This window comes from Microcaecilia unicolor, chromosome 4, assembly GCF_901765095.1.
Source record: "Microcaecilia unicolor chromosome 4, aMicUni1.1, whole genome shotgun sequence".
Lineage (NCBI taxonomy): Eukaryota > Metazoa > Chordata > Amphibia > Gymnophiona > Siphonopidae > Microcaecilia > Microcaecilia unicolor.
In genome coordinates, this window is record NC_044034.1 from 167,695,418 (window position 1) to 167,712,378 (window position 16,961).

The 16,961-nt window shown below is 43.8% G+C and overlaps 1 protein-coding gene across 4 annotated transcripts in view; it reads right to left on the bottom strand.

Annotated features, from left to right (window-relative positions):
• Window positions 1-718: 718 nt before the first annotated feature.
• The window catches only part of PACSIN3 (protein kinase C and casein kinase substrate in neurons 3), an 80,198-nt gene continuing 63,955 nt past the window's right edge, over window positions 719-16,961 (bottom strand). The window contains exons 7-11 of one of the 4 annotated variants that reach the window (XM_030200896.1): window positions 10,875-10,995; window positions 10,366-10,505; window positions 9,304-9,366; window positions 8,561-8,721; window positions 719-1,053 (exon numbers count right to left, since the gene is read on the bottom strand). In XM_030200896.1, the coding sequence (XP_030056756.1) occupies window positions 938-1,053; window positions 8,561-8,721; window positions 9,304-9,366; window positions 10,366-10,505; window positions 10,875-10,995 (601 nt within the window). In that variant the 3' untranslated portion in view covers window positions 719-937. The remainder of the gene's footprint in view (window positions 1,054-8,560; window positions 8,722-9,303; window positions 9,367-10,365; window positions 10,506-10,874; window positions 10,996-16,961) is intronic. The other 3 variants (XM_030200899.1, XM_030200898.1, XM_030200897.1) reach the window with 3 other exon arrangements.

The following is a 16,961-nucleotide window of genomic DNA, read 5'->3' on the forward strand; positions in this document are numbered from 1 at the left end:
TAGTTCCCCTCCCCTGGAGTTGAAATGGGCTAGGAACTATTTTTTCATCCCTTCATATTTGCACCCTGTGCAGCCACACAGCTCACTTTGCACTTAGTACAACACTCTGTACCTTTATATGTACAAGTGCTTGCATCATACTCCCCTTTCCCTTCTGTAAAGCATATCTTTAGCCCATCAGTCAGTGTATGGTTTATAGTACAGGCCATGCATCACTTTGGGAACATTCTTTTGAAAGGCCCATTTTTTTCTTGGGGGGGGGGGGGGGGGGGAGGGGTAGTTGCACCAGAAATCAGTACAGAGGTGATCTTTCCCTCTTGACTAGTGCTACTTCCTTATACATCCATATATAAATAGTAGCTTTCCTAATTGCCTTGGCCATTTGAACTTCAAATGGCCAATCAGCATGACATCAGAAATTACCTGGGCTCAGATTAATTTGGGCTGTATAAATGCTTCCTCACCTTGAAGGCCAAATATGATTTTGGAGGTGAAAAATTTGACACCAGCTGCATTTGCACCATGCTCCCATGGACACAAACTGTGGGAAAAATGTCTTCAGTAGACAGGTTGATAAAACAGATATTGAGCTCCTGTTTACAGATGTACACATAGATTCCTTTCCCCTCCTATACACCATAGGTCTTGCTTCTAACAAAACATGTATTTCACAGGGGTGCAAAAGATGTAATCAGCAACAGCTACTAAAGCAGCAGACTCATTTACACCAACTCCATTTTATTTATTAGGGAGAAAAAAAATCTAAATCAAGAAATCTAAAATATTAAAAGCTTCAAATTGTAAGTGACCTCTCTGTAACAGCCTCTTGTCCTAGTTACTTCGCAGTAGACAGATGGATCCAGTCCACGAATCCCTTGGTGAAGATGAAAGGGTCATTAAAAAAAATGACCATCATCCATGTGATATATGACTCTCATCATGAGCCAATAACTTGGACATAGTTAGCAGGGTACAGTCCAACTCTGCCGGTGACCAGCTGGCCTTTGCACCAGCCCTGCTCATCCTCCTCGCTGATCTTCAAGAGCTCTTCACCTAGGAAGAGAATGAGGCAACTTAGGCACATGATGTCTTGCTCAAGACCCTTATTTTTTCATCACAGAATCTGCCAATCTGACCATGTTCCACAAAAGGGTTCAAGGATAGCTGTAAACGTTTTAATCAAAGCTTCCCTTTCCACCAAATTTACAACGCAGAGGCAAAAAAAAAAACAAAAACACATCTATCCCAATCCTCCAGATATTAATGGGTGAGGAAAACAGCACTTTCCTTCCACACACAAAATTACAGGAGGTTAGACCATAAGCCCACTGCTCTGAAATTATAATGGGAAGGTGTAGGCTTCCTCGCCATGTTATCTAGTTGATATTGGTAAATAAGTTGGGCCCTTTTTCCATTGGCACCCCGTTTAAAAGGCTTGGGGAGGCCTCAACCGCAACCTTTCCTGGACCCACTGCCTCTCCTGTGATCCTATCTTATCCCGTTTCTCTCTCTCTCCCCTTTCATCCACCCACCATGCAGCACAATATCCTTCCTGTTGCACTTCGCCGGGTCTGCGCTAATAAACAAGCAAGGCAGAGGTGCGGGACCGTGGCTCTCTGCTTGCCAGTACTGCTTCCTGTGCTGTTCTTGTCTCCTCTGAGGTAAACTTCCGGGGCAGCATAGTAATGAGTAGCAGTAGGCAGAGAGCCGCAGACCCGCGCCTCTGCCTTGCTTGTTTATTAGTGTGGACCCAGTGAGGTGCAATGGAGATACTGGAAGGGGAAGAGGGGAACAAGAGAGGAAATACTTGCTAGTGGGGGAGAGGGGGAGAAAGACACACACAAAGTAAAAGAGGATGCTGGCTAGCAGGGGAGGAGAAAGACAGGAGAGAATTTGCTGGTTGCCGGGGAGGGGGGGGGGGGGGGGGGGGGGGAGACAAGAGAGGAGATGCTGGATGGTTGTAGGGGGAGGGAGAGACAATGCTGGATTGCAGGAGTAAATAGAGAAGATGCTGAATGGAAGGTGGAGAGAGGAAAATTAGTGAAAGACTGGGGAGTAAGAGGAAGGAGAATAGGAGGGCCAGAGTAGGGGAAAGAAATGGAAAGCTGTAGGTAGACACAGTAAAAAGAGGAAGTCTGGATAACCTGAATGAAATCAGAATGGACAGGCGGAAAAAATGGAAGAAAGCTGAAAGGAAGAGATCAGTGCCACCAACCGCCTATGCCTTTCTCCTTCCTCACCCTCATTGTTTTGGAGGGTCAAAAAGGAACTTGGTGCAACCACCTGTTCCCCCTTCAACCATGCAGGGCCTATACAAGCGGTGACAAACTGAGCCCAACCTTGTTAAAAAAAAAAAAAAAAAAAGACGCTGCAGGACATGCCTTGCTATTTGATGAAAGGTGGTCAATCAAATTAATAAACCTTAAAAATGTTTTTTTCTTTGACCTAGTTTCCTTCCATACCAACCTTTATTGACCTAGGACACTATGAACTTGTTTCAGAACTACAGCGTTTTCCACCTTCATTTTAAATACAATTCAGCACATGTTGGTCCACAGCGAGGGACCACCAATCACAGTTTCAGGAACCAGGCTAACAGACTTCAAGTCTAACATCCAGGAGTCACCACAGAATGACTTCCACACTCCAGGGACTGTGAATGCTGCTTCAACAGTATCCACAACCCTGGCTCATCCCACGAGCCCAGGATTAGAAACAAAAACAGATTCTCCACCTGGCAGTGTACAGCACCAGGCTAGGTCATTAACACCATTTTTTTTTAACATTTTGATTTTCAATTCATTGTACTGTGTGATAGTCTATCCTATCTGTAGAAAGCAAGCAATGTGTAAATGCCACTTTAGAGTAGTCTAACATACTAGAGCAATTTTCAGAACTGTAACAAACATGCTAATGAAAAAGGTGCACTACAGCACAATCACCTGACCCTTCTCCTCCCCCCTCCCTCCCAACCCCACACACACAGAGAGGTAGCATATAGAGTAGGGCTGCACATTAATAATACAATTAAAATTTATCATTGCATAAAATGTCCCCCCTCACATTTCTACCTGTACAGTGCAAACTATAGACAGCAGATGTAAATTCTCACAGCTGACATTACTAAAACAGATTTTTTTTAAACTTTGTTGTCTGATGACTTTTTCTAATCATCTTGTTTCCCGTCTCTGTTACTGCTTCCCTCTCTCTGTGCTCTGAGCTCTGTTTCCAGGGCCTCCTATCTAGTCACTATTTCTGTTCTCACCCCCTTTCTTCTTTACTTCCTACCCTATATATCAATCTTTCTTCCTCCTCAAACCTATCTAGTTTCCATCTGTTTTCTTCCCCTCCCCAGACACCATCTTCTTTCTTTTCCCTTCCCTTCTGTTCCCTTCCCATCTATGGGTAATATGTCCCTTCTTTGTTTGTTCCATCCCCTATTTTGAGTCCTGGCACCTCTGCCTGCCTGTCTCTCCCCCCTTCCCCTGCACTCTGGCATCTCTCACTCTTGCCCCCCCCCCCCCTTCATGGTCTGCATGTCTTTCTTCTTCCTCCCATGGGTCCTGGTGTCTGTCTCTTCCCTCTCCTCCCCCTGCACTAGGGGATCAGACTCTCCTCTTCCCGGCCCTCTGAATGTCAGCACTGCTAACACACTGCTTTTCTCTAGCCAGCACTCTCCCTCTGTAGTGTCCCACCCACAGGAAACAGGACATTCCATCAGAGGAGGCAGTATGCTACAGAGGGTGGGTTCCAGCTAGAGAAAAGCAGCGTGTCCAGTGGTGCTGACTGTACAGGCAAATTCAGAGGACTGCCAGAGGTAGAGAGAGGGGGAATGAGATATGCTGGAGCATGCATGGGTGGGGGGGGGGGGGAAGAACAGCAGGAGGAAGAAAGTCTGGGAGGGAGAAGTAGTAGGGCAAGCAGCAGGAAGCATAGGGGCCTTTTTACTAAAGGGTTGCCACATGGTAACAGACTTGCTGCTTGGCAAACCGGAACTACTACAGGCCTAGCACAGCCTCTGGTGGTAGTTCTGACCCCAGCACACGGCAATTCTGGTGCTACTGGAAATTCCAGAACATTATTACCTCAGGGGGATTATCCGGAGGCACGGGCAACACTGAGGTGGTGAGTGCTCCCCCTGAAATGGCCGCATGATAAGTGCACTTACTGCATTGTCATTTCTTTTTTCAGCCTTTTTACCCACTGTGGTAAAAAGGGCCTCAGCGTGGAGCAAAAACAGCCACCGCCTACACTAGCGCAGGGCCCCTTTTACCGCATCTTAGTAAAAGGGCCCCTTAATGCGTTAAAATGTGCAGCCCTAATAGACACACACAATTGTAAAACTATAATGTTCATTCATGTAAGGAAACAATCCAGCACTTACCTTTTACTTCTGTTGTTTAATCTTTCATACTCATTGGTTAGCCACCATTGACCTCCTCCCACTCCCCCCCCCCCCAAAAAAAAAAAAAAAAAGCATTTTCTCCTTCTGCTGCAGCAATGTTATCTTGACTGTTAGTGTCTCAACATCCTTATGAGAGGCTAGAATTCTAACAGGGTCCTGGAGATTTACAGCCTGTGACTGCATGCAGTTCTTATAGTGCTGAAACTTGATGAAAATTTTGTAAATAAAGGGAAGGGATTTTGAATTGACCTCATGTCTTTTCTTCAGTTGTAGTGAGCTACAGAGATACATTAAGTATTTTCCTGTCCCAAGCAGACTTACCATTTAGGTTTCCACCTGAAGCAATGGGAGGGTTAAGTGACTGCCCAAGGTCACAATAAGCCACAGTGGGATTTGAACCAAGCTTCCCTGATTCTCAGCCCCCTCTCTATTAGGCTACTCCTCCACTCAAGAGAATCTACTGAGCACTTAACAAGATGGAAATGTAACTCACTGAAAGATTAGAGAAGATGGCACCCTACTTTCTTAGCTGGGAATAGTGGAGCAGGGGGTATCATTCTTTATATATTTCACATAAGAGTATTGGGGGGTGGAGGACAGGGAGGGGATGGAGGTAGCCAGAAATCTGTCAACCCAATGACTGACACTGTTTCCACACTGAATACAACATTACAAGAAATAGCTACCTAGTGGTTACTGCAGTGGGCTGAGAACCAGGGAAAATCAGGGGGCAGATGGACAAAAGTTGAGCTCTCTGGGGATAGGGTAATATCTATTGCAAAGAAATGAAACCCACCTTGACCTATCAATGAAAGGAGGGCATTAAATAATAAATAAAATTCAGGACACTGTATAAAGTACTGCTGTGAATTATAGTAGATAAGCTCTCCACCCACAAAGCAAAAACTGGGGACATGGGGTACTCAAGCTCCCTCTTGGTTCAACTTGGCGACAGTATTGCAGAGCTAGAACACACACAGCCTGTGGGGGTGAGGGGAAAACATGAAATGATGTTTTGTATTCTTGTGGAAAAAACGGAAAGGTCACAAAATATGAGCAGCTTTGGATACTGGTGCAGCCAAAGGACATAGGTTTATCTAATATGAAAATGATGATTTGAATACTGGAATACCTCTGTAATGGCAAGTGACTGACAGAGAAAAGGGTGAGGACAAATAAAAATAATTTTATCCAGAAAATGCTAACAACATTTTTTTTTATTTCTCTTTCAGAGTTGGCTGGCAAATATCACAGTTGGTACTGTTTGAAGACAGAAAGCTGTCCCTCTGAAGCCCCTACCTAAGAAAAACTATTGAAGAAAAAAAAAAAAAGTGGCACCTATTGGTATGAAAAAATTGTTAATCTTGCATAGTGACTACCAATGCATTTTAGTTAGTGCGGCAAGGATATAAAATGCTCATTCACAACTAGCGACTTCTCATGCAGAAGCCATGCTCAGCCACACAGAAGATCCCTGTGCTATAGAGGGGATGCCCTATGAACTATTCCAAGTTTTTGGAATTTGCAAGATAGTGCTGAAATTGAAATAATTAAAAAGAAAAGTCAAAATTAGATGCTGGGGCAAATTATAAAATCTTTACTCATTCCAATGCCCCTCAAGTCTCTTATCAGTTCTCTCAACTAGGTGTTCTTGGGATACACTCAGCCTTATCCTGAAAATCTGACATCTACCATGAATAATTAATAATGAGATAGTTTTACATGCAATTGAGGCAATATATGGAAATTCATCTCATGCATAATCATGTATCCTGAAAACCTGAATGGGCTGGGTCTGTCCTGAGCACCAGGCTGAGGACCACTTTTCTAAACCCATTCCCAGGCCTAGACCCCTTTCCCTGACATTTCCATTAAAAGCAGACTAGCACATGTTCAATTTTACTCAACAGAATGTTTCACTATGACACAGGGGCGTAGACAGACCTAGAGGTGGAAGGGGGCCAGAGCCCAAGGTGGGGGGGACACATTTTGGTTACCGCCCCATCACTGCCCCTCCACCGCCCACTGCCACCACTGTAACATCTTGGCTGGCAGGGGTCCCCAACCTCCACCAGCTTTAGCACCACCGCCGCAAATACCTTGGCTGCCGGGGGTCCCCAACCCCCACCAGCTGAAGATTTCGTCCAGCACTGGTCTCCGGCACCGCTGCATTGACTGCTCTGCTCTCTCTTCCCCTCACATCCAGCACACTCCTTTTAGTGAAGCATGCTCAATTTCACTAAAAGGAGCATGCCCGACATGAGGGGAAGAGAGAGAAGGGCAGGCAATGCGGCAGCGCCAGCGCTGGATGAAGTCTTCAGCTGGCAAGGGTTGGGGACCCTAGCTATGCCATGTTTCATTTGTGGAGGTATTAGCATTTAAAATTCTCAGAAAGTTCCTTCTGCACTGAAGTTGAGATGTGACCACTGCAACACACAGTATGAATACAGCATAAGTAGCTGATTCTCAGAAACCATGTATGTGTCCCAAAAAGTATTTTTTTTTAATTAGAGCAAAAGAATACGATTAAAAATAAATCCACCAAGATGAAATGTTGAAGGTTTAGCTACTGCTGCTTCAAATATCCTCCCAGGCCTCATCCTCCCCCTTTCTCTTCATTCCTCTTAGCCTGCTAAAAATCAGAAACTTGGTCAAATCTAATTATTTATTTGCCAATTCCACTAAAGTCTATGAAAGAATGAATGTTGCTAATTGGGCATTGTCTTCCACCACTTGGGTCACATATAGTAACAAAGTAGGTGACAGCAGATAAAGACTTGTACAGACCAGCAAGTCTGCGCAGCAAGAAAAACACAGCATAAGATATGATGATGTGATACTACATATGTATACTTGATCTTGATTTGTCTTTGTCATGTTCAGGACACAGACTGTAGAAGTCTGCCCAGCTTGTTCTCCAGCACTGGCTTTGCTTCCTGATTACTGGTGTTGCCATCTAAATCACTGCTAAGCTGGTTTGGTTCCATGCCTTCCATACAGGATTCCTTTGCGTTTATCCCATACATTTTTTAATTCTGTTATTGTTTTCTTCTCCACCACCTCTCACAGGAAGGCATTCCAAATATCTACCACTATCTCCATGAAAAAGTACTTCCTGACATTATTCCTGAGTCAGCCCCCTCTACAACCTCAATTCATGTCTTCTAGTTCTACCAACTTCCCATATCCTTGCAATAAAAGGGGCGGGGGCCTTCAGCTGCAAATATCACTTCAGTCTTATCAAAGCACCTTAAGATAAGAATAGCCATACTGGGTCAGACTAATGGTCCATCTAGCATTGTATCCTTCTTCCAACAGTGGCCAATTCCAGTCACAAGTACCTGACAAAATCCCAAACAGCAAGATTCATGCTACTGATCCCAGGCACAAGTAGTGACTCTCCCCTTGTCCATCTCAATAGCAGACTATGGACTTTTCCTCCAGGAACTTGTCCAAACATTTTTAAACCCAGATATACTAACAGCTGATACCACATCTTCTGGCAACAAGTTCCAGAGCTTAAACTATTCATTCAGTAAAAAATTATTTCCTCTTATTTTAAAAGTAGTTCCATGTAACTTCCTTGAGTGTCCTCTAGTCCTTGTACTTTTTGAAAGAGTTAAAAAAACAAAACAAAACAAAACAAAAAAACCAACAATGAAAAAGCAAACCACATAATGGAATTTATGTTTACCCATTCTACACCACTACATCTACCAAGGTCTCCCACAGTCCTTCACAGCTGCCTCCAAAAGAATGGAATCAGTAAGAGAACTTCAAGTCATGAACAGTATTTGACAGGAATTTTGACTACTGGATGCCTGTAGTCTACAGTTTGGTATTAGCTGCAGACCTCCTGACCACTGTTTCAGCAGCTCTTTTCAGAGCTAGTCCATCACCAATTCTGCTCATGGTTTCCAAGCTCAAAAAAAAAAAGGTTGAACCTTAAATGGAATGTATTGGAGGTCCCAAATGGAATGGATTTAAGAACTGTACATTCCACAGAGCCTTTGCATCTCCAGGTATCCCTTGAACATGCTCTTTCCCACAATCCCATGCATCTGGGTGTACATGCACATCCAGCTCTGTGCGTTTGCAGTAGTGGGATAAGCAAGTAGCTGGCAGCCTGCAGTTAGTAGTTGTTAGTGTGTGTACCTGCATTAAAGCTCAATTCGTCAGCCTCCTGTCCTGTGTAATTGTACAGGGCACGCACCCGCACACCGGCTACCTTAGTGGCCTCCTCTTCTCCTGGGACCTCGATATATTTCTTGGGGCTCTCATCATCTGACCACTCGGATGTGTCATCTTTTCCACCACTATGAACAGAGACAGAAGACAAGCTCAGAAGAATGATAACAGTGCTTCAGCCCAGCTATTTTGGCATGTCACCCTGAAAATCTATGGCCCCAATAAATACTTTTTTTTGGGGGGGGGGCGGGGGAGAAGGGAGGGGGATTGAACAGCACACCAACACTTTGAAAACAGAAAAGGCAAACAAGATCAAATATGGGGAACACCCCCCCCCCCCATGTTTCACCAAAACCCTATGATCCTAAGTAAAATTTTGTGACAGAACAGCAGCCCAAATCACCACGGAAGAACAGAGGGACAAAACAGTAGCCAAGTGACCCAAAAAAACTGAAAAAGATTCAAGTTAAGAAGAGCAACTCAAAGTCACCCTGAGAATATTTTTGGAGGGTGCTAGCAATGTCCCTCAAAACCTGAGGCTCCCAAGTTTAAGATCAGAATTCAACAGCACTATGAGGTATAGAAAAGTAGATTGCATGAATGATACACTAGAAAAAAAAAGGCAATCAGATGGGTAGCAGTGAAAGCAGGAGCCACTATTTTAAACCTCTTCCTATGAGAAGAGACCTGAAAAGGGGCGCTGTACTAACTTTGTAGGGGATGGCACATCTGTCAGGGTCGCATAAAACGCCTCATCATCTCTGTAGGAAAACCTGTGGATTGGTAAATAGGTTTTGAAAAACCATGACAGAAGTTGGCAGCTGAAATCATACAAAACACCCTTCCCCATGAACTGCCAGCAGGAAGTCTCTCAGCAACAAGGCAGAACATGGGTAGCAAAGGGAAATAGCAAGAGTGCAAAGAATGTCCTAGCAATGGCACAGGGCTAGGGCTTTACAGGTGTCCCAGCAGTGACATACTCATGATGTGAAAGGCAAATTTGTGGGGTCCCATAGGTACCCCAAACTGAGCAGGGTTAACTCTTTGGTTGGGAAGGTGCCCTAGGCAAACAAAGAGGTTAGGCCTTTCAACATAATATAAACCTTTCACACCTCTGGCAAAAATCACATCCTTCTGCCTCCTGGCTGCCCCCCCCTCCCCCGGTTGATCATTATTACCCCAAATATATTCACCTTCATCATTACCCCATTTGAAATCCAGAAATCCTAAAGTAGCGCTTCTAACCTGCTGCTACCCTCCTCCTCCTCTATCAGTTTTCCTCTATAGTCAGAGTATGTGGCTGGCAGTTCCCACTGTAGAGGCAAGCCAGCAGGTAAGAAGTGCTAACAACTTGATAATTCATGCTGCCTGCTAGAGGACAACATACAAGAGGGGGAGGGAATAAAAGAAAGCCACTGGCAGTGGAGATGGCAACTTTGGCCCACCCTACTTCTCTCTGCTAGCAGTTGACTTACTGGGCCAAAAGACATATGCCTTATGAACCAATGAATTTTAATATCTGGACAGGTCCTTCTAAATATTTAGGTCCTAGGCATATGCCTAGTTTTCCTATACCTTTACCCAGTGATCTTGTGCAAGAGTTGTATTGCTGTTACATGGATATCTTGCAAATGACATACTCAAGGTGGTCATTCTGGTGTCTCAAAAAAACACATGGAGGGAGAGCATGTAGTATAGGTTTTCCCGACAGCAATACAGAGGTGGTGGGAATTATAGTTGTCCCACCAGCAACACCTTGCAGTTATAGTTACCCTTGGCGCTGCTGCTGTGGCACTGGAGTGTGAGAATCTCCATCTCTGGTTGGCACAATGCTAGTGAGTGTTACTTCACCAACATTTTTATTGTTCTTTTCCTTCCTGCTGATTGTCCGCTGTGTTTCCGGAGACCATTCCTGTTAGTGGTTCAAAGGTTAGAAGTTAGTTTGTGCTCAGAATTACACTGCAGATCCTATATAAAGTGATTTGATGTAACAGGTCAAGTTAGACCCTTCTACTGTAGTCCCAATATATAAAGATTCACCTGTAACACTGTCAAATCTTGGATCCCAACATCTGCATTATATAAAGACTTACAGTGTATTTCTATACTTCTAACACTTTTTTGTGTCATATCTGCCATTAATCGGCTCAGAGTCTCAGATTTTAGCACCAGAACATTATGAGAATCTTGTATGCAGAAAGATCTTCCCAACACCTAGAAATAGAATTTAATCCTTTTACCTGCTTCCCCCACCCCTCAAATTAAGTATTTCACTCTTCACCTCAAACTGGGGCCAGTTCATGGGCATGCCAGGCCCATGAGTGTTCCTCCACCATCTCAGGTCTTCCTGGTCATCTGCAACTGTGATGCCCTGATACAGGTCCCGGTACAAGGCATGGAACCTACGATACAGAGAGAGCAGAAGTAGGGTAGTGAATCTCAAAGATACATCCTATCCTCTGCTGCCACTAACCACTGATATTCCTGTCCTAGTGAAGTCTTGAACTAGTCCCACCACCTTCCATAATATCCCAGTGGTCATCCCCATCTGCCTCTCATCCTACTCTACCATCCCAGCCTGATACTTTTGCAAACTTCCTAGGCACCGCTTCCACTTCTTCATCTTTGATAACCTGCTTCCTGACCTTCACACAGTGGAGGAGTACCCTAATGGTTGATGCAGTGGCCTGAGAACAAGAAGAACCAAGTTTGATTCCCGCTGCAGCTCTTTGTGACTCCGGGCAACTCACAAACTTACATTGTCTCCGGTACCCCAACCCCCCCCCCCCCCCCAAAAAAAAAAAAAAACCCCAAAAACTACTACACCTTGTGAGCCCAATAGGGACAGAAAAAGTACGTGTATATATAATATATAGTCACTTTGATTGTACAGAAAGGTGGTATATCAAATCCCTTCCCCACTAGTGCTAGAAACCTCTACTCATACATTCAGCTCATGCCCTTTGTATTGGAAAAAAAATAGTTCGTATATATATATATATATATATATATATATATATATATATATATATATATATATATATATATATATATATATATATATATATATATATATATATGGCTTGTTTTTCTGAGGTAGGCTGTGAAAACTAAGGGTGCTTATAGCTATTCTGCACACTATTTAAAATTCTTTACTTTGTAATTTTTTAATTTGTATTTATTATCTTTTTATTCTTTAATTTTCTTAGGGCTACATTTTGATAAAAATTTGTAATCACGATTAATCACTCGATTATAAGTATGTTCCCCCCTCCCCCAAGTCCTTACGACTGAGCAGTGGAGATTAAGTGACTTGTACCACATCATACCATATGTAATGAGTTTATCTGGTGGGGCAGGCTGGATGGACCATACAGGTCTTTATCTGCCTTCATCTACTATGTTACTGTGTTACTTGCCCAGAATCACAAGGAGCTGCAGAGGGAAAAAAAAATTAAATTGAAATGCAGCCCTATTATATATACATATACACTGAAATGTGGATGCTCACTGACCAAATGGACAGAATGTTCTTAACTACACCTTCCATTTTGTGTAATGGATGAGCGAGGAAGGCTATATGGCTTCTGTCGTACAGATGATCTCCATCTCCTCTCTTCCCCTAAGCAACCTACCAGCACTCACGGGTGAAGAGAAATACTATAAGAAATATTAACATGTCAAATTATTCCTGTTTCCACTACTAGAAATCTCAGCACACCAGGGACTCATGTACTAAAACCACAGCAGAATCTCACTTTTAAAACACGGCACAAACTGCTGAAGAATGGTTTCAGGGTTGTTGTTTTTTGTTTGTTTTTTTTATTTCCTCAAAAATGCAGAAGCAGGAAATACAAAGGCTCATTCTAAATTTTCTCGGTAGAGGAAATAAGGAAAGCAGATGTATAACAGGAATATTCTAATGCTTTGACAGGCTTCCATAAGCCACATGTAGCTAAATAGTTTTTGGGACAAGGGTCACAATATGAAGTTGGAGGAAAGAATATTCCGAGGAAATTATCACAGCTGTTAATGCTTGGAATAAAATAACAATGGGGGTGGAAACCAGTATTCTAAAAGAATTTAATAATATCACCCATTAATGCTTAAGGACAATGATAGGACACCACACCTTTGCTCCCTCAAGAAAAAGAAGAAGAAGAAAAAAAAAAAAGGAAAGCCCAGAGGCAGACAACTTTGTTCCAACAGATACAAACGCCTTAGAAACTAACTGGGTCAATGCCAGCATTGGTGGTGGCCAGCTTATCAACTAGCAAGCTCATAGGATTTAAATGACCATGAAGTTGGGTAAAGCACCAGCTTCACGAGTTAGCTGTTTAGATTAAAAAGCTTGGTGGGACATGTGGGGGTTGTTGGATTAAAGTAGGGGAACTCATATGCTCATCTACCTGGCATGGTAGAGAACAAACTGACTTGGACAGGGATCAAGTGGTCAAGTTTCTATGGTTGACAGCTCAAGTAGGAGATAGAGCAGCTTTTAAACTAGAAACGGGGGGAAGGCCAACAGTCACTCAAAAAAGCATGATTCAGGATACTACTACTACTACTACTACTATTTAGCATTTCTATAGCGCTACAAGGCATACGCAGCGCTGCACAAACATAGAAGAAAGACAGTCCCTGCTCAAAGAGCTTACAATCTAATAGACAAAAAATAAATAAAGTAAGCAAATCAAATCAATTAATGTGATCGGGAAGGAAGAGAGGAGGGTAGGTAGAGGCGAGTGGTTACGAGTCAAAAGCAATGTTAAAGAGGTGGGCTTTCAGACTAGATTTAAAGGTGGCCAAGGATGGGGCAAGACGTAGGGGCTCAGGAAGTTTATTCCAGGCATAGGGTGCAGCGAGACAGAAGGCGCGAAGTCTGGAGTTGGCAGTAGTGGAGAAGGGAACAGATAAGAAGGATTTATCCATGGAGCGGAGTGCACGGGAAGGGGTGTAGGGAAGGACGAGTGTGGAGAGATACTGGGGAGCAGCAGAGTGAATACATTTATAGGTTAGTAGAAGAAGTTTGAACAGGATGCGAAAACGGATAGGGAGCCAGTGAAGGGTCTTGAGGAGAGGGGTAGTATGAGTAAAGCGACCCTGGCGGAAGATGAGACGGGCAGCAGAGTTTTGAACCGACTGGAGAGGGGAGAGGTGACTAAGTGGGAGGCCAGCAAGAAGCAGATTGCAGTAGTCTAAACGAGAGGTGACAAGGGTGTGGATGAGGGTTTTGGTAGAGTGCTCGGAAAGAAAGGGGCGGATTTTACGGATGTTGTAAAGAAAGAAACGACAGGTCTTGGCGGTCTGCTGGATATGAGCAGAGAAGGAGAGAGAAGAGTCAAAGATGACCCCAAGGTTTCGAGCTGAGGAGACAGGGAGAATGAGAGAGCCATCAACAGAAATAGAAAACGGGGGGAGCGGGGAGGTGGGTTTGGGGGGGAAAATGAGAAGCTCGGTTTTGGTCATATTTAATTTCAGGTGGCGTTGAGACATCCAGGCAGCAATGTCAGACAAGCACGCTGAAACTTTGGTTTGGATGCAAGGTGAGATATCAGGGGTAGAAAGGTAGATTTGGGAGTCATCAGCATAGAGGTGGTAGGAAAAGCCATGGGATGAGATTAATGAACCAAGGGAAGAAGTGTAGATAGAAAAGAGGAGGGGACCAAGAACAGAACCCTGAGGTACGCCGACAGGCAGAGGGATAGAGGTAGAAGAGGATCCACCAGAGTGAACACTAAAGGTGCGGAGGGAGAGGTAGGAAGAGAACCAGGAAAGGACAGAGTCCTGGAATCCAAGTGAGGACAGGGTATCGAGAAGTATGCTGTGATCGACAGTGTCAAAAGCAGCGGAAAGATCAAGAAAAATGAGGATGGAATATTGACCTCTGGATTTAGCCAGTAATAGGTCATTGGAGACTTTAGTAAGCGCAGTTTCGGTTGAGTGGAGAGGGCAAAAACCAGATTGTAGTGGGTCAAGAATAGCATGTGAGGAGAGAAAATCAAGGCAGCGGCGGTGAACAGCACGCTCAAGTAATTTGGAGAGAAAAGGAAGGAGGGAGATGGGTCGGTAATTAGAGGGACAAGTAGGGTCAAGTGAAGGCTTCTTAAGGAGAGGTGTGACCACAGCATGTTTAAAGGCAGCAGGGACAGTCGCAGTGGAAAGTGAGAGGTTGAGAATGTGACAGATAAAAGGAATAAGAGTAGGAGAGATGGCATTAAGAAGGTGGGTGGGAATGGGATCAGAGGAACAGGTGGTACATTTTGAGGAAGAAAGGAGAAGTGTAGTTTCCTCAATAGTAACTTCAGGAAAGGAGGAAAGGGAATGAGGGGAAGGAGAGAGAGGGGAACGGACTAGTGGAGGGAGAGCTGGTGAGGTAGAGAAAGCAAGGTTTATCTTTTGAACCTTGTTGTGAAAGAATTCAGCAAGGGTCTGAGGAGATAATGAGGGGGGGAGTTGGAGGAGGGGGCACCTTGAGGAGAGAGTTCAATGTGGTGAAGAGAAGTCGAGGATTAGAGCCAAGAGAGTTGGTCAGTTGGATATAATAATCCTGTTTGGCACGTAAAAGAGCAGATTGGAAGGAGGTCAGCATGAACTTAAAGTGTAAGAAATCAGCAAGGGCCCGAGATTTCCGCCAGAGGCGTTCGGCGGAGCGGGTACAGGAACATAGGTAGCGGATATTAGAAGTCAGCCAAGGTTGGGGTTTTGTACGCCTTACAGGGCGGGTCATCAAAGGTGCAAGAGTGTCTAAGGCAGAGGATAGAGTATTGTTGTAAGAAGAAACAGCCTCGTTGACAGACGTGGATGGTGCCACAGTAGAGAGGAGGTTTGAAACGTGGGAGGATAGAGATGAAGGGTCAATATCGTGAAGATTCCTAGATAAATTAGATAGGATAGGACGGGACTGGGAGGGAGGAGATTTAAGTGTGAAAGTTATAAGATGGTGATCAGAGGAGGGATGATCAGAGGCAAGGAAACTAGAAGGTGAACAATTGGAGGAGAAGATGAGATCAAGACAGTGACCATTTTGATGAGTGGGGGAGGTGGAGCATAGTTGGAGATTAAAGGACGACGTTAAAGCGAGTAACTTGGAAATATAAGAGTTGGAAGGATCGTTAGCAGGAATATTAAAGTCACCAAGGAGGAGAGAGGGGGAGGAAGGATCATGGAAGAAGGCAAGCCAGGCGTCAAAGTCACTGAGAAAGGATGAAAGGGACTTATCAGGGGGACGATAAATGACCGCTATTCGAAGAGGCAGAGGAGAGAAAAGGCGGATAGAGTGGACTTCAAAGGAGGAAAAACAGTGAGATTCAGGTGGAAGAAGGGGTTGAAATCTGGAGGATAAGGTATCTTCCAAAGATATCACCAAAACAGGGAACATAGGGTATCCTGATAGTGAGGTTGCAAAGGAGACCATAGTAGATCAGGTGTCCTTAAATAAAAATAAAAATCAGACAAAAGATTGCAAATTAATACTGTCAAGTACTGAGTATGATGTAAATACGAAAAACAAACAGTTTGAAATGTCTATATGCGAATGCCAGGAGCCTAAGAAATAAGATGGGAGAGTTAGAATATATTGCACTAAATGAAAATTTTGATATAATAGGCATCTCTGAGACCTGGTGGAAGGAGGATAATCAGTGGGACACTGTCATACCGGGGTACAAATTATATCTTAGTGAAAGGGTGGATCGAATTGGTGGAGGGGTAGCATTTTATGTTAAGGAGGGCCTTGAATCAAATAGATTGAAAATTCTGCAGGAAACAAAACACGTCTTGGAATCGCTGTGGATTGAAATTCCATGTGTAAAGGGGAAAGGGATAGTGATAGGACTGTACTACCGTCCGCCTGGCCAGGATGAACAGACGGATGTAGAAATGTTAAAGGAAATTAGGGACGCAAACAAACTGGGCAACACGATAATAATGGGTGATTTCAATTACCCCGATATTGACTGGATAAATGCAACATCGGGGCAAGCTAGGGAGGTAAAATTCCTTGATGAAATCAAGGACAGATTTATGGAGCAGTTGGTACAGGAGCCGACGAGAGAAGGAAAAATTCTAGACCTAGTCCTTAGTGGAGCGCATGATCTGGTGCGGGAGGTAATGGTGCTGGGGCAGCTTGATAACAGTGATCATAATATGATCAGATTTGATATCAGCTTTGAAGTATACACAGGAAATCAAATACACTAGCATTTACCTTTAAAAAAGGAGACTATGATAAAATGAGAAGAACAGTGAAAAAAAAAAAAAAAAAACTTAGAGGAGCGACTGCGAGGGTCAAAAATTTACATAAGGCATGGATGCTGTTCAAAAACACCATCCTGGAAGCCCAGGCCAAATATATTCCGCGTATTAA